The 20670-nt window shown below is 34.7% G+C and overlaps 1 protein-coding gene and 2 long non-coding RNA genes across 6 annotated transcripts; all 3 read right to left on the bottom strand.

Moving 5' to 3' along the window:
* Positions 1-574: 574 nt before the first annotated feature.
* Positions 575-994, bottom strand: LOC113735941 (uncharacterized). The gene has a single exon (XM_027262901.1). The coding sequence runs from the start codon at positions 992-994 to the stop codon at positions 575-577; it is 420 nt and encodes a 139-aa protein (XP_027118702.1).
* A 7068-nt stretch (positions 995-8062) lies between these two features.
* LOC140038147 (uncharacterized) lies at positions 8063-8970 on the bottom strand. Its single transcript, XR_011841968.1, has 2 exons — positions 8891-8970; positions 8063-8485 (listed from the first exon to the last, which is right to left on the bottom strand). It is a non-coding gene; the product is annotated as an uncharacterized lncRNA (long non-coding RNA).
* A 9411-nt stretch (positions 8971-18381) lies between these two features.
* LOC113735070 (uncharacterized) lies at positions 18382-20669 on the bottom strand. Of its 4 annotated transcripts, none has more exons than XR_003459508.2 (5): positions 20535-20669; positions 20050-20125; positions 19587-19618; positions 19472-19500; positions 18382-18470 (listed from the first exon to the last, which is right to left on the bottom strand). It is a non-coding gene; the product is annotated as an uncharacterized lncRNA (long non-coding RNA). The 4 variants fall into 4 exon arrangements; XR_011841737.1 differs by having other exon boundaries at positions 20619-20665; XR_011841738.1 differs by lacking the exon at positions 20535-20669 and adding an exon at positions 20339-20475.
* Position 20670: the final 1 nt, after the last annotated feature.

Raw genomic sequence — 20670 nt, 5'->3', positions numbered from 1 at the left:
CACATAACTCCCTTACGATTTAGTACTTTACCATATAATCTCATTTTGATTGTTAAAATTTATGCATAACCCCCTGTTGGTAATTAATAGTTTTCAACTTTATAAATGAGAACTTTTAACATTTTAGTTGATTTTATTATGGAATACAAATTCTGCCATTTTGACACTATTGTCCAAATTATAAAAGGGTTATATATAACTTTTCAAACCTCAAGGGGTTATGCGAAAAAGTGCCAAACCACAGGGGATAAAGTGTATTTTTACCCTAAATTTAATTATATGCTCATATAACTTGGAACATTAGGACTATTTATTCTACAGTATTGTCAATTTAAACCGAGCCAATGAGTCTTTTGGCTAAACATGCTTCCTCCTTGAGATAAATTACGGATGCATATTTTATGTCATTCTCTCCACTGTACAATTTTGAGCTTTGAAATTCCTCCAATTGATGGGTGGATTTCAAATCCAAATCCACTCAAATCCCTCATCCAAACAGATCCTAAGAAAATCTTTCCCACTTCTTTTTTTTTTTCAAACGATAACATTGTATTAAGCATAAACGGGTACAAAGTCAGAGCAACTGCTCCTGTAAATCTGCCCGAGTTAACTCAAGCAGCCACGCTGGGAAGCTAAGCTTCCATTCAACTACATCAATCAGTGTTATAGCAAACTTTGCTAAATAGTGACTTACATAGTTGTTGCTCCTTCTAGTATAGGAAAAACAACATTTATCAAATTCTTTCATCAGCCTCCAAATATCCAACTGAATTACGGCTATGCTGACTTCCTCCTCCCTTGCATTGATTTTGTCCACTACTAGCTTACAGTCCGATTCCAGCTCCACTTTTCTCCATCCCATTCGTTTCGCTAGTACCATAGCTTCTCTTATTGCCAGAGCTTCCTCCACCTGTGCCTCAGCACAGCCTTCAGTTGGCCTCGCTGATGAACCTACCAGTTCCCCTGAGCTATTCCTTTCGGTTGTACATCCCATATGGATTTCCCACCAAAGTATCTCGCTTTCATTACTCTACTCATCAGCAAATTAGGCTGCATCAAAATTCTCCATAATTGTTTCCCCAATAATGCCAAGTTAAAGTCCTGTAAATCCCTAAATCCCTGGCCCCCTTCAGCTTTGATATCTGTCATTCTACTCCATTTTATCCAGTGAATTTTCTTTTCATCCTCCCTCTATCCCCACCAGAATTTAGCCATTTCTAAACATACATTCTGTCACAATGCCTTTGGCAGCCTACAGCAAGACATCACGTATGCAGGGAGAGCTAGAATGACAGACTTCAATAAAGTCTCCTTTCCTGCTTGGCTCAGAAGTTTTTCCTTCCAACCCCCAAGTCTTTTAACTGCTTTCTGTCTAATAAACTCAAATACCTGTCTCTTTGACCTTCCTATAACCATAGGAAACCCAAGATATTTGCTCTGATGAACCTCTCTCATGCCTTCCAGCTCTTTAAGCACCTCTTCCTTTCTCCTTCCTTTGACATTTTTGCTGAAAAAGATAGAGGACTTTTCTTTGTTGATCAACTGGCCAGATGCTCTTCCATATTCTTCCAACACCTTCATAAGCTGCACAACCTCCCCAACCTTGGCTCTGCAGAAAATTAGTGAATCATCTGCAAAGACGAGATGAGACAAGCTAGGAGCTTCATTAGCAATCTTCATTCCAGACATACCACCTTGTCTATTAGCTCTTCTGAGCAAGGCAGAGAAACCTTCTGCACAAATCAGAAATAAGTAGGGGGATAGGGGATCCCCCTGCCTTAAGCCTCTAGAAGGCTTGATAAACCCCCTTTTTTCCCCACTAACATTCACAGAGTAGGTGACACTAGTTATACACTCTAAAATCCACTGAATCCAAGTTGGACAGAACCCCATTTTTTGCATCATCTTTGCCAAAAACACCCATTCAACTCTATCATAAGCCTTAGACATATCAAGCTTGATAGCCATATAACCATCCTTTCCAGTTCTCTTATTATTAAGAAAATGAATACTCTCATGTGCCACTAGGACATTGTCTAGAATCTGCCTACCAGGCACAAAAGCAAACTGAGAGGAACTAATGCAACAGTCTAGCACAGTTTTAAATCTGTTGACTAGAACTTTTGAGATGATCTTGTAAGTTACATTACACAAGCTGATAGGTCTAAACTTAGCAATCAGAATTGGTGAATCAGTTTTAGGGATAAGGCTTATCAAGGTCTCATTTATGGATTTTAGGATATGACCAGAGTGAAAAAAGCTTTGAACTGCACTAATAACATCACATTTGAAAACATGCCAAAATTTTTGAAAAAAGATAGAGGACATACCATCTAGTCCAGGAGACTTGTTTGGATGCATCGAATTTACTGCATGACTGATTTCTTGATCAGAGACTGGCCATGTCAACTTTCTGTTCATGTCAGCAGTTATAGTCTGTGAGATCTTTTCCAAAATAACACTGAAATCAGTTGGATCATCAGACGTGAACAATTGCTGAAAATAGTCCACAATTTCCTCCCTGACCTCCTCCTCATTCCTACGCCACTCCCCACCTCTCCTTTTCAGACCATTAAACCTATTCTGCTTCCTCCTACTTATTACACTAGCATGGAAGAAGCTAGTGTTTTTGTCTCGCTCCTGGAGCCATTTAATTCTTGCCTTCTGACTCCAGTATACCTCCTCTCTCTTGTAAGCCTCTACCAATTTCCTCTTCAGTCCTATAAATTTTGTTCTGTCCTCTCTGCCCTGGCTTTCCCTCACATCTTTAATTTCCTTTTTAATCTGTTCTATCTGCTTTTTTGAGTTCAAATTCAATTTTTTGCTCCAATGCAGCAGATTCATACGAACTTGTTTAATTTTACTCTGCACTCTATACAACCTTGACCCCTGTTGCTCCTTCCCCCATGCCTCCTTGATCACCTCCCCAACCCCCTCCTGCATAATCCATCTCTTATCAAAAGCAAATCTCCTCTTTCTTGGTATTTCTACATGGGCCAGATCTAGTACCAAGGCACAATGATCAGAAGCTTCTGTTTCAGCATGAGTAACTTTAGCCTTTCCAAAATTTCCACACCACTGCTTAGTACCCATCACTCTATCATTCCTTTCCTCAATCACTCCTTCATTGTCCCAGTTATTACACTAGGTCCAAGGCACTCCCTCAAAGCCAATATCTATCAGGCCAGCCCTATTAATGAAACCAGTGAAACTTTCAAAACCGCTAGCAGGCCTGATTCTACCCCCCCACTTCTCTCTATTATAGGTGATATCGTTCAAATCTCTCATTTAAGACCAACAACCACCCCAAATCTGTGTTCTCCTCTCTAACACCCTCCATTGCTACACCCTAATCTTATCATCTGAACTGGCATAGGCACACACACACCACCAATCTCGACTACCTCCCTGATCCCCTATAAGTAACTCTATAGTAAAACTAGTAAATAAGATACTTTTCACCCATATATCCCTCTTCCAGATCACAGCTAAACCACCTGCAATCCCCACAGGGTCTACTACAAACAGATCATCAAACTTTACCCATTGCTTAACACTATTTATGAAGGTCTTTTTCTTTTTTGTCTCTGATAAGAATATCAGAGATGGAGAGTGGACTTGTACAAGTTCCTTAAGTTGGAGAACTGTCAAGGGGCTCCCCACACCTCGATAGTTCCACACCAGAGTTCTCATTGAGGGGTAGGAGCCCCATTAAGGGAGGGCTCCACCACCTTATACAGCATCACCACATTCTAACCCCTTCAATCAGCCTGGCTTTCTTCTTACACTCAGCCTTCCTCAGGTTCCTTTCCAGCTCACCCCCACCTGCTCCCTTTCTTCTCTTCCCTATTTCCATGCCATTCTGTGCAGTTTCAATCTTAGTCAAAGGCTTCCTCTTTCCCACCTCCTGCACCAGTCTCTTCCATGTCTTACTGATCCTATACTTCCCCGTGCCGGTTTTATTACCCTGGCCTTCCTGCTGATCTTCCCTCCCTCCCTTTACCCCCTCCTTCATACTCCTACCCCTGTGCAAATAGTGGTTGTTCTCACCATCAATCCACATCTTATCCTTGCCACTCCCTCCCTCCACTGCACTCCCCACATCCACTGCCTTGAGCATCAGCAAGTCTCCTCCTTTTTCTACTTCTACTAACTCCTTTACCTCCTCTAAAACCTGTCCTCCATGCTTACTCTCTTGCTCCCCTACCACATACTTACTAATCCCCTCACCCTTCTGCCTCCCATTCCACGCTTCTCTTTGGCCCCCCTAACTGCTGGTCCCCAGTTCTCCTTCTCATTGGATTGAATATCTGTCTTCCCGTTCCCCCTATGGAATTCTTTAGTGTAGGTAAGTAGAGGATACAGTTGGCTCCCAGTTTCCCCATCTGAGCTTTGATCCCTATACCCTTATTTCCCTGATGTTTCCTCTTCCCTATCATTCCTGCCTTTCTTCCTTGGACTCCTAGGGAAATTGGCTCGAAGCCAGTTACCATACTGACTCTCCCTATTGATAGAGCAGTTATTTGGCACATTTTGCATTGTCATCTTGTCCTAATTTTGGCTATTCATGGTGCTAAGAAATGAAATTTCACTCATATTTGATATTTGTGTGACTTGTAGGTGGTTAGCATTAAAAATGATATCTTGAGGTAAATTTCCAGAAGACTTCTCATTTCAGGGCGTGGTCACACCAGACAAGGTGGACGTTACCGAAAAGCCGGACCCCGGTCCACGTGAACCTGAAGCGTGGGATCAGCGCCCCTTAGGCAAAAGCCTCTTCCTGGGAGGAATACTACTTACGGCGGCTATAAAAAAGAGGAAAAAAGGAAGATTCGGGGGATCACTTCTGTTAGCTTTAGTTTTACTTTTTGCAATTTTGGGGTTAGACGCTTTTCTTTTGTTTCTTTTGCGGCTTTGGGTCAGACATTGGAGACTTTCTTCTTTTCCGTAGTTTTTGCTTTATGCGACTCTGACTCTTGAATTCGTTCCTTTCGCCTTTGACAATTCTCCGTTGGCTTTTGCTTTGTAATTGCGGCTCCAATACAAGACGAAGCCAGGTTTTTCGTTGATTGTTTCTTCGATTAATTCATCCTCCCTATTTCTGGGCAATTGATTCTTGGGTAATTGTGCGGATGATGTCAATTGAATCACGTGAAATTAATGCGATGAGGAGCGGCTAATTTCCTCATATACCCAAAGGTTGACGCGAGGGCGCGGTCCATAATATCTGTGAGATCTAATCGAATCTTCACTATTTCTTCCAATTTATTGCTATTCGTGCGTTTCCTGAATTAATTGTTCATGAGTATTTTATTAATTGAATATCAACGGCCGGGTATTTGATTTAATTTAATAGCCTACTGCCACGTTAATTAAATAGAATCCGTAATTGTTCATTTAGTTAACACCTCGTGGCAACCACCATAATTAGCTTTATGATGGGGAAGCGTAAGATCTAGTTTAAATAAACTCTCTTAGCGTGTTTATTGGTTAGGGTTGGGTTCTTCGAGCTTCAATGCAATTGGGTAATTAAATTCCTACAGTCGTACCTAGGGTTGTTATCTGGTTAGAGAAGCAGTCAATGGTCGTACCTTGACTGTCGAAAAAGTAAGGAAGAACTGGTTGTCAGAGCTTGTTGATAACTATAACCAACCTAGTGATGAATGGATGAAATATCTTTGCATCGATGATCATTTAATTGGACCGTACCTGAGTAGTTGATCCTTTGGGTAGAACTTTTGTTAATTGCTATATTTAGTAAATTGTGCTTTGTGAGTTAGTTTTGAATTTTGTTTGTTTTATTTCATTTTTTATTTTCCTCCCATCAAAAACTCCCCATACTCTGAATTTGAGAAGAAACGAATTATTTCCAGTCCCTGTGGATTCGACCCTACTCACCGCTATATACAAATTTTGTAATTTTCTTGAGTAGGTATTTATTATTGCACAGGTTCGGCACCTGTCACCTATCCACGTTTACCCCTTTCCTATTGCAGATTCTCTCATTATGTCCTATCAGTCCACAGTTGAAGCAAAAATCAGGGCATTTCTCATACCTAAACTCAATCCATCTGGTTCCTTCATTACTTTTCACCATAGTACCTCTAGGCAGAGGCTCTTTAAGATTCACTTCAGCTAAGATTTTGAGATGCTTACCTTCCTTGCCTCCTCCCTGAGGAATAATGACCTCTCTAACCCCTGCAAATATTCCACCTATTTTACGCCCATCCTCCTTAGTAACCCAGTGGAGAGGTAAATTCCAAATTTGAACCCACACTAAAGTCCTACTAAACGCCTGCTCCTTCTCCTCTAAATCTGCCTGCCATTCCAGTAAAACCAGAGGCTAGCCATCATATATCCAAGGTCTTTTGCTAAGCACCAACTCAATATCCTTTTTAGACTCAAAAACAAATTGAAACATATTGACCTTGACCTCTGTAATTTTTACGTTTCTCAACTGAGGCCACACATTAGTAGCAAAACTCCTCATACCAGTTTTGTTAGCTATTTTTTCCCCCCACACTCTCCCTATTAGACTCAATCTGCACTCATTTACACCTTTTTCCAAATCCTCATTCCCTAGACAAACTCCCTCGCTCTCATTCTCAGATAAGGTGAATTTCCTCATTATCTCTTCTATGTGTTCCATTTTCGAAGATCCCACGGTCTAAGCTGCAGCCAGTTCCAAATTGTTGCAGAACCAGTTCAGCTCCAGAAATCATCACCGTTTTCCAGCTTCCCAAGCATCGTCTCCTTGAATACACTGCTAAGCCCCTAGATCAACGATCTAGCTGAGCAACCTGAAAAGTACCAGACAAAACAGAAGAAGCAAAACAACAAAAGAATAGAAAGAAAGCTCAACAGCAATCACAAAGCAACACCTCCCGCGAACTTATTGATGAATTATATGGCTATCAACTGTAAATGTTTAGGCTAATCTAAGGTAGATTCATGTACTTAGCTCAAACTACTAATTTGGAATGAATGCTAAAATAGGAAAGAAAATTTGATGAATAGGATCTGTTATTTTGGGATTCGAGATTTTTTGAAAATTTGTTAGAGAAAAGCACGACTCCCATAGGAGGGAGATTTCTCTCTCTAGAATAGAGAGAAAGAGGCTCTCATAGTGAGAGATTACAACAACAGATATAAATCTTTCCTACTTCACCCATCGTTTTGTTATGGCATTTTTGCAGTTCAAATGATTTTACAAATATGGTCATGCAATTGCAAACGAAGTACCATGCCCTTGATCCTGATTTCTTAATGCTCTTGAGTTCCATACCTCCTTTTAGTTTCTTGAACATTGGAATTAATCAATAGGGTCATCAATCAAGTAATTGTAAAGTTTTAATTTGACTCTTGAACTCTTCCTTTATGCTTTTTTTTTTCTTAATTAGACTTAGAGTCTCAGTTGAAGAATTGAAGTACAAATCTTTTTGTCTTTTATTCTTTTACTTATATATTTTTTGTGGAGCTCTAACTTCCTATGCATTCACATGTCTCTAGTTCCTGAAATTGCTGCTATTTCACACAAAAAATTATTGGAAAAAAAAAAGACATTTCCGTTTACACGGCAATAGGCCCAAAAGCCAGTCTCTCCGAAAAAAAAAAAAAAAAAAAAGACACTTCATCCTATGTAGATCAGTTGCACTTTGCTATCTCATCAAACAAATTATGTTAAGACATGAATGATTCGGAATGCATTTTGGCTGGATTTGTAAGGGTAAACTCTGTGTTTATTTTGTATTAAACAAAAGTTCTCATGGTTAATTATTTATTTGGAGCTAACAACGGCATGTTCCTCCCTTGTCAATAATACTGTCAAGAGCCAATAAATAGAACAAATAAACTGATAAATTTACCCTCTACTCACAACAATAAATAAAATTCACAAAAAAAAGAAAAAGTTGCAAAAATAAAAATCGACAGAGTTTAATAGAGAGAACAGAAAGATAATTGAACAAAATAAATCTTTATCCCAACGCCTAAACTTTAAAAATTGATAGATAAAAGAAAACATAAGAATGGAAATTGCAGAAAATAATAAAAAGGAAGTTCATACACAAAAGAAATGGATTTCCGACTGAAAATCCATTTACAATATTTTATTCAACAGCTGGAGATAACATACTACACTAGAACCATGCTTCCATTTATTTATGTAACGGCGAGAACAATTTGCTAATTGTTCCCTTAGATGCCAGCAGCATTTTAGCTTGGAGCTTTAGCTTGATTCAGCAGTTACCACGACAGGTACCCACATGCGTAGGGTAATCGACGATGCACAGACAGGAATCACAACAGCGCACTGGTCTGCAGGGTTTCCCGGCGGGTGAACATTCCCCTTCCTGACCATCATGAACTCCAACGCCAAGCATTTTTATAATCTGTCCTCCAATTGGCAGCATTTTTCTTGATGCAGTTTTGACAGCATTGGTGGTTTCTGTAGCTTCCCCAGCTTCATCTTGCCCCAGCACCACACCTACAAAAGAAATTTAAAAAAAAAAAAATCTTAGTAGGAAATTAGCTAGTAATGGATGGTAATTGGGTTCTACTAGTAATTAATACTCTAATTGAATTTAAAGACAAACTAACAATTCAATTAGATTAAATGCATTAAATCTCCATGAACTTTCACCGTAGTTGCATTTTACCCCCCTAAACTTCTCTAATAGGCACTTTTTGTGCCACCCCTCCCCCCAAAAAAATGTCCTTGCAATAATTTTTTTGCTCTCTCATGATACTATTTCCTTCCTTTCATATTAGATGATACGAATAATTTGAATACTATATGAAATATGCTTAGAGAGAGAGAGAGAGAGAGAGACTATTGTGTTAATTATGACTGTATACAAATGATAAAACAAAATAAGTATGAGAGACTAACTAGATGCAAGGAGCACAAGAACAACGAAGAAAGAATGCTTAAAAGCCATTTGGTGTGAGATCCTGAGTGCGTAAACTTTTGCACACATGCATATATATATAGTGCTGAATGAAACGGTAGATGTAACCCCTTGGATTCACTGGTGTGACCCATTAACTTTTTGAGCTAAAATTATGTGTTCAAAATGATTAATCCAAATTTATTAGTAATTTGATGGGGTCGAACTTATATTTGATTTAGTTCTTCTTCCTATTTTAAATATGAGACATCTCATTCAATCCTTCCCCTTAAAAATTTTACGTCCTTGCAAAATTTGGTCATAACTATCCACTTAGTCGCACGCAGATTTTAGAGAATCCAGCACAGAGATCACATGAGATTTGTTTTAATACCTTCAAATTTACTAGATTGGCCCAATAACTTTTTGAATTGAAACTTTGTGTTAATTCAAAATTATTAATAATTCAAAGGACCGAAACTTATATTTCATTTCTTTCTTCTTCCGATATCCGATGTGGATTATCTCAGTAGACATTCACAAAAAACACGTTCCGGATAAGATTTTGGGATAAGATGGCTGAATGAAAGGGATGTTGGTGGTAATAACTTCACTCGATGATTACGGGTAGGTGGCAATAATTTCGGTTGCATGACCCCAAAGAACACAATTCCGAATGAGATACGGGATGAAAGGCTCGTGGTTCATAAACTTTGCGATGCACTCTTAGATAACATCGTACCTGATTTGTCTTGTCATCTTTAACAACTTTTAAGGATAAAATACGCTTTACTCCCATGTGATTTAATAATTTTTCAAATGATTTTTCTAAAATTTTAAAAGTTATATTTAATCCCTTTATAGTTTGAACGAAGTGTCAAATTGACTGAAATAATCATTTGTAACGAAATCCAATAAAATATAGAAAATACGCCTGTTTAAAAACTAAAATAGTTGAAATAATTAAAATATATAAACGTCCAATAGTTTTGAATTTTATCACATAACTCCCTTATAATTTAGTACTTACCATATAATCCCGTTATAATTTTCAAAATATAACATAACCCCCTATTGGTAATTAATAATTTCAAGTTTACAAAGGAGTATTTTTTATATTTTAATTGACTCTGTCATAGAATGCAAATTCTGTTATTTTGACACTTTAATCCAAATTATGAAAGGGTTATATAGCTTTACAATCCTCAAAGAGTTTATGTGGAAAAGTGTTAAACCACAGGAGTAAAGTATATTTTACCCTAAATTGAATTATATGGTCATATAACCTGAAACATTAGGACTATTTATTCTACGGTATTGTCAATTTAAACCAAGCCAATGAGTCTTTTGGCCAAACATGCTTCCTCCTTGAGATAAATTACGGATGCATATTTTATGTCATTCTCTCCACTATATAATTTTGAGCTTTGAAATTTCTCCAATTGATAGGTGGATTTCAAATCCAAATCCACTCAAATCCCTCATCCAAACAGATCCTAAGAAAATCTTTCCTACTTCACCCATCGTTTTGTTATGGCATTTTTGCAGGTCAAATGATTGTACAAATATGGTCATACAATTGCGAACGAAGTACCGTGCCCTCGATCCTTATTTCTTAATGCTCTTGAGTTCCATACCTCCTTTTGGTTTCTTGAACATTGGAATTAATCAATAGGGTCATCAATCAAGTAATTGTAAAGTTTTAATTTGACTCTCGAGCTCTGCCTTTATGCTTTTTTTCTTAATTAGACTTAGAGTCTCACTTGTAGAATTGAAGTACAAATCTTTTTGTTTTTTATTCTTTTACTTATATATTTTTTGTGGAGCTCTAACTTCTTATGCATTCACATATCTCTAGTGCCTGAAATTGCTGCTATTTCACACAAAAAATTATTAAAAAAAAAGACCTTTTCATTTACACTGCAATAGGCCCAAAAAAAGGCACTTCGTGCGATGTAGATCTGTTGCACTTTGCTATCTGGTCAAACAAATTATATTAAGACTTGAATGATTCGGAATACATTTTGGCTGGATTTGTAAGGGTAAACTTTGTGTTATTTTGTATTAAACAAAAGTTCTCATGGTTTAATTATTTATTGGGTTAATTTCACATACCTCCCCTCAGTTTTGTACAATTGCAGAAAGCTCCCCTCAAGTTCTAAAAATTACACCTACCTTACCTATTTTCACTATTTAAGTAACATTTTAGGCGCAAAAGGCTATACTTTTTCTCAAAATTCCTATAATGCCCTTGAGTTATAATTCACAAAAAAAATGTAAAGGAAAAAAATGGTTCACAATCTCTATTTCATTTATCTTTACTTGCTATCACTAATACCTATCCATCAACATCCAAATCACCATTAAATAAACACTTAGCTTTGTTCTAATGTTCCTCTTTTATCTAAAAATTTTTTATGTTGACCATTGTACCAACTATAAACACTACATCAGATACTCAAAAGTTTTCCTATAATCTCATATCAATATAATATTTTACTTAATACACAAAAATATTCATTAATATCCCTAAATTTTAATCCCATGGCTGCCACTTTTTTAATACAAAATAATCTAAACCATTACTACTAATATCAATATCCAATATATTCCATTGGCACAGAGTTCAAAATCAATCAAATTCTCTATATAGGAATAACATTAATAATTATAAATCAACAATAGAAACACAATGCTGTTATAAATATATACCAAGAACATTTTGTTTTCATGGTAAGATATAAATATATACCAAGATATGTACATATTGGTGGTTTGGTGTATATAATGATTTTATTAGTGGCAACAGTACACATTTAGTTGATAATAATAAATAAATGATTTTAAAAGGAAAATGGATGTAGGAGAAAGAGGATAGATAGTTAAATGAGAAAAACTATAGTTTGAATTATTGATTGATAATAGATGAGAGAGCTTTAATATTTGATAGAGTTTTTCAATGAGTTGACAATTAATGAAGGGCATTGTTGTCTTTTTATTACATCAAGGGAGGTTTCTGTAATTATGTAAATTTCAAGGGGGCCGAGTGAAATTATTGAAAATCTCAGAGGAGGCTTCTAAAATTATCCCTTATTTATTTAGGGCTAACAATGGCATGTGCATCGCTGGACTCTTCAAACTTTCTTTTGATCGAAGTAAAATAGTCTAGTCAAATATAAATTAAGTTATTAAAATGGGCTAAAGGGCCTTGTGGGTTAATTTTGGGGTTAATTACATTTGTCTCCGTTAAGGTTTGACCAAACTATGAACCAAATCTTGAGGTTTAACTAAATTACATTTGCCTCCCTTGTCAATAATACTATCAAGAGCCAATAAATAGAACAAATAAAATGACAAATTTACCCTCTACTGACAACAATAAATAAAATTCACACAAAAAAAAAAGAAAAAGTTGCAAAAATAAAAATTGAGAGAGTTTAATGGAGAAAACATAAAGATAATTGAACAAAATAAATCTTTATCCCAATATCTAAACTTTAAAAATTGATAGATAAATGAAAATATTATAACTATGGAAATTGCAGAAAATAATAAAAAGGAAGTTCAAATACAAAAGAAAAATTAATCAGAAACTTAACATACAAAGAAAAATTAGTCTGACTTGAAACTCATTGCATAAAAAACAAGTAAACTCGTTATTAGATACGGGAAAGAATAAAAAAATTAACAAAGAAAAAGATTTCCTGCCGTCCATAGATCTCATCGTACTCCTCGAAACCTTAATTGCTCCTGTTCTTATCTTCAAGTTATCACTCATCTCTAACACACTCCCAATTTCAAACTATTGCAAATTCATTCATCTTTTAACACCATAACCTTTTTTTTTTTTTTTTAGTATAAGCAAGAGGACTCGAACCCGGGACCTCTCACTTACACTCCCTCCCCCGTACCACCCAACCCAACCCTCCCCCTTTTTAACACCATAACCTACGTTTTCTATCCTCTCCCTTAAAAACCCACAAAAAATAGACATATAATTGCCGTATACGAAACCAAATCGTGGCAACCCAATTCTTTGTCACATTCAAGAGAAGCAAAGCTGACAAAATAGAAACAAGAAGTCAGCAAAATTTGATACCACAAAAATCACAAGCAAAACCATATCCCATCTTAGCCACGACTCATGAGCAATGCACAGAATCTCTTCTTCACTACCTCATAAACAGGGTTCATCATTCAAATCTCACGTCAAGAGGACAATCATTTGAACTAAAGATTTGGTTTTGGTAGTTAAATTGCAAGATCTATATTTTGATAGGTATTGCAATTCGTGTTTTTTATTTTTCTTTATTTTTCCTACTTTTGATTGAATCTAAGGCTGACAATTTGTGAAGAAATAGTAGTGTTTTAATAGAAGAAGAAGCAGCAAGGAGTATTTTTGATAAGCAGCTAGTGAGTGTGTGCCCATTTAAATCCACTCTACACGAACAACGAAGTATTGTGCAACTAACAATTTTGCAACTCTGTTGGTTTCAATCCCTGAGGAAGAGAAGAGTTAAAGACGTAAATGGGAATAAGCTTGTGAGCAGTTTAGGACATTCACTGACTTTTTCGTTTAATATCAAGCAGTCAACGTTTGTTAAGCTTTTGTGTAATCGAAGGGTTCTTCAGTAGTTTGGTCTCAGGGTTTAGTTTGTAGTTTGGCCATACCTCAGGGAGGTAAATATAATTAACCCTTAATTTTAATATCCATTGATGAAAGAAAAATAGTTTCATAAAAAACACTAAACTTATTAAAGCAGGCAAATGGTCATTGTGGTCATTGTCAATCTATTCGGCTCTATTTGTTAGATGGGAAAGTCATACAAGAAAATGTGTCGTTCTATAAGCGAAGTGAGATAATTGTACTCTCCAAGGGCTGTGTTCCGCATACCGTCTGTTTAGAAATTCAAGTAGATTGGATGATGACAAACTGGATTGTTTTCATATTTGTGCATGTATATTTAAAGTAGTATTAAAAAACTGTTGCCATTTTGGACCCACTCTACCGCTGTCTCCCCGCGCGTGCGTAAACATATATATATATATATATATATATATATATATATATATATATATTTGAGCTTTTTTTTTAGGTATAAGAGTTTTTAACATGAAACGATATTTTCTTATCATAAATTAAACAAAGAGAATAAGAAGAATAACTGTTGATCTTAGGCGAATTTCTTAGTATATTGTCGATTTTGAAAAAGTTCACAAAATTGGGGTTGTGTGGGGAATTTTGCTGGTTAAGGGGTCGCTGCAATTAGGAGTGGAGGCGACTAGAAAAAGAGTTTTAATTTTCATTTATTTTGGTTTCATTTTTTGGTTCGGTTTTTTTTTTTAAAATAACAACGCTTCGCCGCTCATTGGCCTTAAAGCCTGACCATGATTTTACAGGATGTCAGAAGCAACTTTTGACTTTTGTTGAGATGTCAGATGACTTTTTGAATTTTATTGCTTGAGACCAAAATTATTTGTGGACCGGAGAGAGTAGTACTTTTTGACTTTTTCTCCATATGTCAGACTACTTTTTCACTTTTTTGTTTGAGGCCAAATTATTTGCCTCATGCGGAGAGGAGGCACTAAATAATTTTTTTCGTATTTGCTACTTGATTTGCGGCGTAAAAAATTTTTTTTATTGACGCCCCAAATTTGATTTGCGGCGTCGAGTAGAATTTTTTTTCCCACATTGTGATCAACGGACGCTGTCGATCAAAATATTTTCTTTAAAGTGAGATGGCTTAATTTAATTGAAAAATAATATTTTTAAAATAAAACCGCAAATCTTGATTGCGATGACAGTTTTTCCACCGTCAACCCCACCAACCCAACATATCCAATGGTTGTCATTGAATAAAAAAGGCCAACGGTCATGCACTAATTTTTTTTTTAAACTAAACTAATCAAAGTTAAGTATTTAGTCAAAAACAATTTGTAGTCAATGCAGTACTACAATTATTTGTTTGCCAACAATAACTATTCTGCCCCGTCTTTACGGACAACCTCAACATTTCTCTCTTCTCTATATATTCACTTGAGAAAACATACTTCCTTCGCTTTCTTTCTTTTTCTGGTGTGGTCCTCATCTTCTTCTTCATCGTTTTCACAAATTTTTCTTAGCTTTCCCTTTCTGGTGGTCCTCATCTTATATTTCTCCTAAATTTTTTAGAATAGCTGATCGATTAAGACGATGATTCAGGAAAGCAACGTTGCAATTTGAGGGGTGGATCGGAAAGAAATTTTGTAAAGAAACAACATATCACTGACCAGGTTAGTTTATTTAATAATTTTGTTAATAATATTTGTATTATATTTGCAGTTATGTTAAGTTCTAAATATTATGCTACTTTACATTTATTTAATTTTGGAATGAGATATCTATTTATAGTTTGCAGTAGTCTTTTATTTATGGTTTGCAGTAGTCTTTTATTTATGATTTATTTATGGTTTGCCTACAAGTCTTTTAGGTGAATTAATAATGAATATTAATAGTAAGATATATTATTAAATGATTATTTATTGATATTAAAGGTCAGATGAATAAAAGGTGATAGTTTTTAACATTTAATAATCGTTGGCAGGTGAATTAATATTTACATTTAAGATTATTTAAAAGTCAAATGATAAGGTTAGCCTTTTATGGTTACTAAAGAAGTTTTTTAAAGATTATTTATTGACGGATTTTAGAATTAATTTTATCAATGCAGTAGTCGTTTAGGCGAATGATGAATAAAAAGTAAATAATGGTAGATGTTAAATAGTAAATAGTAAATAGTAAGTGATAAAAGATAAATGATAAATGTTAAATAGTAAATAGTAAATAATAAATAATAAATTGTAAATAATAAGTGGTAAGTAGTAAATAGTAAATGATAAATAGTAAAAAGTAAAAAGTAACTGATAATGTAAATGGTAAATGGTAAATAGTAAAGGAAAAATAGTAAATAGTAAACGGTAAATAATAAATGGTAAATGATAAATAGTTAATAGTTAATAATAAATAGTAAGTAATAAATAATAAATAGTAAATACTGAGTGTTTAAAATTGTATAGTAAAAATAACAATAATACAATATGAGATAGTGAGATATTAATTGATACATTAATAATACCAGTACTATTAATCTATAGTTTAGTAATATTAATATGAATAATAAACAATAAGTAATACTAATAGTTTTAAAAATATAAGTTACAGTACTACAAGCATAGTCTAATAATACCTATGACTAATTAAAGAAAATCATTACTCTAATAATGTAAATAATACTATTTGTTTGATAAATTTATTTTTATTTATTTATTTGATATTGATGATTATTTTATTAGTGGTGCTATTACCAATGAAAACGTTTATTGCATTAATATTTGTAATTATGATAAGTTGTTAAAAGAAATAAGTTGACATAAAAATATTCGTAAGATTAGGAAAAAATGTCAATGGATCTTGCATTGGTGTTTCAATTTTATTGGGGAGGCAGAAAAAACGAGACCGGAGGATCATTCGCATATGAACCTCCACGGTGTAAAAAAGCTATTTTAGTGAAACATCGAATAAGTTATGATGAATTGGTGGATAGAGTGTACACCTACATGCAATTAGATCGGAATATTTGCAAGTTGAATCTATAGTTTAGAAATGCTGTTGGCCAAGACATATTTGCTGGAGTGCAATTGGAACGCGAAGATGACATTGATACACTATATCATACTAGGAGGGGATCACCGCGCGTTGCGCGGTGTTAATTTCATGTTGCCCAGAAAATGCCCAGATTTTCAAGTAGAGATATCATAAATCGTATGCATTGCATTTAAGTTATTTGGTTATAAAATGATTAAGCTTTTAAATAAGCAATGTTGTAAGAAAATGCGAGTAAATAAAGGTTTGCATCTAACATGGTGTCGAGAAAAAGATCGAAAAGAAAATAATTGAGGCGAATAAAATTGAAGCTCATCAGTATGATTTTGTTTCATGTAGAGATGGGATGAAGTGTTGGGAAAAATAAATGGGAGATTCAAAAATATTAAACAATAAGTAAACACTATTAATTTTTTCTATTATTCTGCAAAGGATTGATTATCGGTGGTGTTTTTAAATTTACAGTGAGCATTAATTTTGATGTTGTTCAATCGTTTCTATGTTGTTTATCCAATTCTTTGCATGTAACATGAAAATATCGGAACAACTAACGCAACAACTCTGGTCAGGAGAATGGAAGTGTGATACATGGTACGAAAGTAGGTGTACACTGAGAATGAAGGAGGTTCATATTTCTGAAAAAGGATCCTCCGTGCAACAATCTATCTTCACAGTCAAAGGAAACGTTTCCTAACCGAAGTTTATTGTTGGGAGAATGAAATAACCAGTTGATAAATAGAAAGGTGGAATTCTTGGCGCACTTGAGTTTCATGCCATAACAGGCCATTTATATGAAATTAATTACTGATTATGCGGAAAAAGGTAGCAGGAAAACGGTGAAAGCATGCAAATTGCCCAATCCTGGCCATCTAACTTGCAAATTGTTGTGATGACAGATGTTGAATTATTTGAGGCCATACAATTAGGAGGCATATAATTAGTAAAAAGAATTATTGAATTAAAGAGGTAAGTAAAAATTGCAATTCAGTGTCATTAAGAATACAACCCACCGTAACTGGACAAAATTAGGAAGTACATAATAGATCCAATATACACAATATGATGCATTGAAACAAAAGTTGGTCACTATCTTTACAAACGAAACCTCTTATTTAAAATGTAAAAGGTACATAATGTCTACAATAATATGTATCCAAAAATGAGGCTAATAAATAATCACTGTAGATCCATGCAAGACAGACATAGAAATAATTCCAATCTTGATTCTAGGGGTGCATGACACTTCAATCATGATAATGCAAGGGAAACGGTAAGAGTTCTTCCACTCTTTGGGCTTTGACTCATTGCTAAGCAAAACAAGCCAAACAAATCATTAAGCATTCTCTCAAATAATTTACTTAATTTGAACTCAAGCCACACAATCAAATAACAGTAAGTATAAAGATATCTGATTGGGCTTAGAACAACAAAGCCTAAAGAAGTGTCAGATGTTTTAAATGAGGTCCTTTAATCTCCATATCTTGACTAATAACCTGCACATAGAACAGCAGAAACATATTCCAAGGAAAATGAAGAAAATTCTCTTAACAAATTTTGCAAGTCAACAAAATGTTGAACTCAAAGTCATAGCTCAGGAAATCCTCATCAATCCATTTTAGCTGCGAGGAGTAAAGACAAGGTACATTAAATAGCTATCAATGATACAGTCAACCAAACACAAATGGTCAAATAATAGTGAATTTCCCAAAGAATAGGAAACTTAAATGACAAATGCCTATCTTAGCGCCAAGTAACCCAAGGGTCTTTTCTTGAAACTCAATCTCTAGCTTTTTCTTAACATTTTAATCATTACAGTAATGACCATAATGATTTCAGTATCAGTATTTCAACTTGCACTTTTTCGCACACCTTTCTTCTTTTCTTTTACGTCCCTCCTCACACTGCCAATGCCTCTCATCCTTTTTTCAACAAGTTTATACCTATAAATATTGGAGTTCAAGAAATGAACCCAAAAGGTTAAAGATGAAATATACAAATTTATTACCAAGTAAAACTTACTCTAACAACATAAGTGTAATCAATCTATAAAATTAATCAATGAAAAGAAACTAATGATTCGTTATTCAAAAGCCCATCAAAAGAAGATGACATTTTCACACTACAAAATAGTCTATCTAGATTGCCAAATAAGGAAGCTGACATGCTATGGAATTCCAAATACGGATGTGCAAAATATCTGCTCAACCAAGTCACCTAGTTTAAGGTATTCTCACCTATCAATTAAACAGAACCTCAATTAATTAGAACTTATACTATCATTAAAACCCAAAAAAGGAAAAATAACAATAAAAGGTGAACAAACACCTACTTAAAGGCTATCTTCACCATTTGTTTATTCTTGGACCACAAACAAAGATTGCTTCTTCCTGTAGTGGATACCAGAAAAAGAAAAAAGAAGAAAGAAAAGGTCAGAGATAAAAATCTGATGGGGCAAAATTTATCCCTGAGAAATTGCAATGGCAAAGTACCTTCGGTTGTGTAGACAATCATCTCTCTAGTCTTACTCTCAAACATATACTACTTTAGAAATATTGACTTGTCCTAAAAGATGCAGAGACAGAAATTGCATGAAGACCAGGTCCCATATTCAGTGAAAAAACAAGAAAAGAACAAAAGGATTCAACTTTTAACTGAGCAAAAAATGATTCCTGAACCAGCTTAGAGGTTTCTTTGGAAAATCTTTAAACTTCTCTGTAAAAGTGAAAGTGAAAAGTCTTAACCTCGATCCTTTTGTTCCATATTAGTTAATGTTATTTATCATTTAGCTTCTGATTTAATAGATGCACTTGATATAATTTTGGCAGATTTCATTTTGATAGGTAAAAGGATTCACTCAAAGCTAGTATTTAAGAGAAGAATATTAAAATCTAAAAACAAAAGGCCCAAAGTACCATGAAAAAAATAGGAGCAGGAGTTTTACCACAATTTTTTGCCATCCTCCACAAATTTCTGTCATAGAGGGAAAGAGGGAAGGTCACAAATTGAAAAGGGAAACAAACCAGAGCAAAAAACTTGTTGGCTAAAAAGTTTCTTACCACAGAGGTTGTTCTTCCTTTTCTTCCTCACTCTGTAAAAATGCAAATTGTAATATGAAAGTATAAACGAAGTAAAAAGACGGGAAAAATCACAAATGAATGTGCGCCAAGAAAAGAAGCAATCAGTGTTTCTACAACAGGGGCTCTAGAGTGCATAGGTGTTTTAGGGATTAAATGCTTCTAGAATGCTTTAAGAAAACCACTATAACTCATACTTTCTGTCAAACAGCACCAGAAAAAATGTTTACAGAGGAAAACATTGATGTTCATGCCTATTTTTTAGCTAAAACCTAATAAATTCATCTTCCTCTCTATAAAAATAATAGTATAATCCAATAAAATAAAAGACAAAATAAAAACTTCAAGTGATTTGAGAGTACAGACCGAAATTAAAAGGACAAAGTTTTTATCGGCAAAAAATAAATAAACAAATAAATCAATAGATAAATAAAGCAGAACAGACCTTTGGAGGACAGAAAAGGATGGAATATATCCACAAGTACTTGCATTTGCATCCCATAAAAGTTTTCATCTTTTTCCTGCAAAGATAATACTATAAAATTTAGGAAATCGGATAAATAAAACATAAGAGACATAAAATAAAATAAAAAATCTTAAGATATAAAGATTAGAAGATCAAAGTTCTTATCGCTAAGAAAATAATTGACTAACAGAGATATTAAACCAAGCTTTATTAATTTTTAAGCAAATAAAGACCATCGGAAGAACAGAGAAAAGTTGAGTAAATCTACAAGTTATTTGTAGCTCATCTCATCTAAAAAGATCAGAAACAAAAGCTAGAAAATTGAAGGTCATCTGTGGCTGTTGTTGACCTTAATTTTTAGAGAAAACAATACAGAAAAAATCGGAGAGGTATGGAAGAATTGTTGGTCCGTCGGTGAGTTTGATAAGAGAAGAAAGTAAGTGACAGGTATGGAGAGTGTTTACCAAGCCCTATTCGCAATCGTACAGAAATCAGGGGAGGAAGAAGATAAGAATTTGATGGTAGAAATCCTCGAGCCACTAACCAACCTTCAATTGATGTGATTTTCTCTGCTACTGCACGTCTTAGATTGGATCTAGT

Source organism: Coffea arabica, chromosome 3c (genome assembly GCF_036785885.1).
Source record: "Coffea arabica cultivar ET-39 chromosome 3c, Coffea Arabica ET-39 HiFi, whole genome shotgun sequence".
NCBI lineage: Eukaryota > Viridiplantae > Streptophyta > Magnoliopsida > Gentianales > Rubiaceae > Coffea > Coffea arabica.
This window is presented reverse-complemented; position numbering and strand designations above follow the sequence as displayed.

What these genes read in the sequence shown, in the direction of transcription:
- LOC113735941 (XM_027262901.1), bottom strand. Translation starts at nt 994, where the DNA reads ATGGGATGTACAACCGAAAGGAATAGCTCAGGGGAACTGGTAGGTTCA.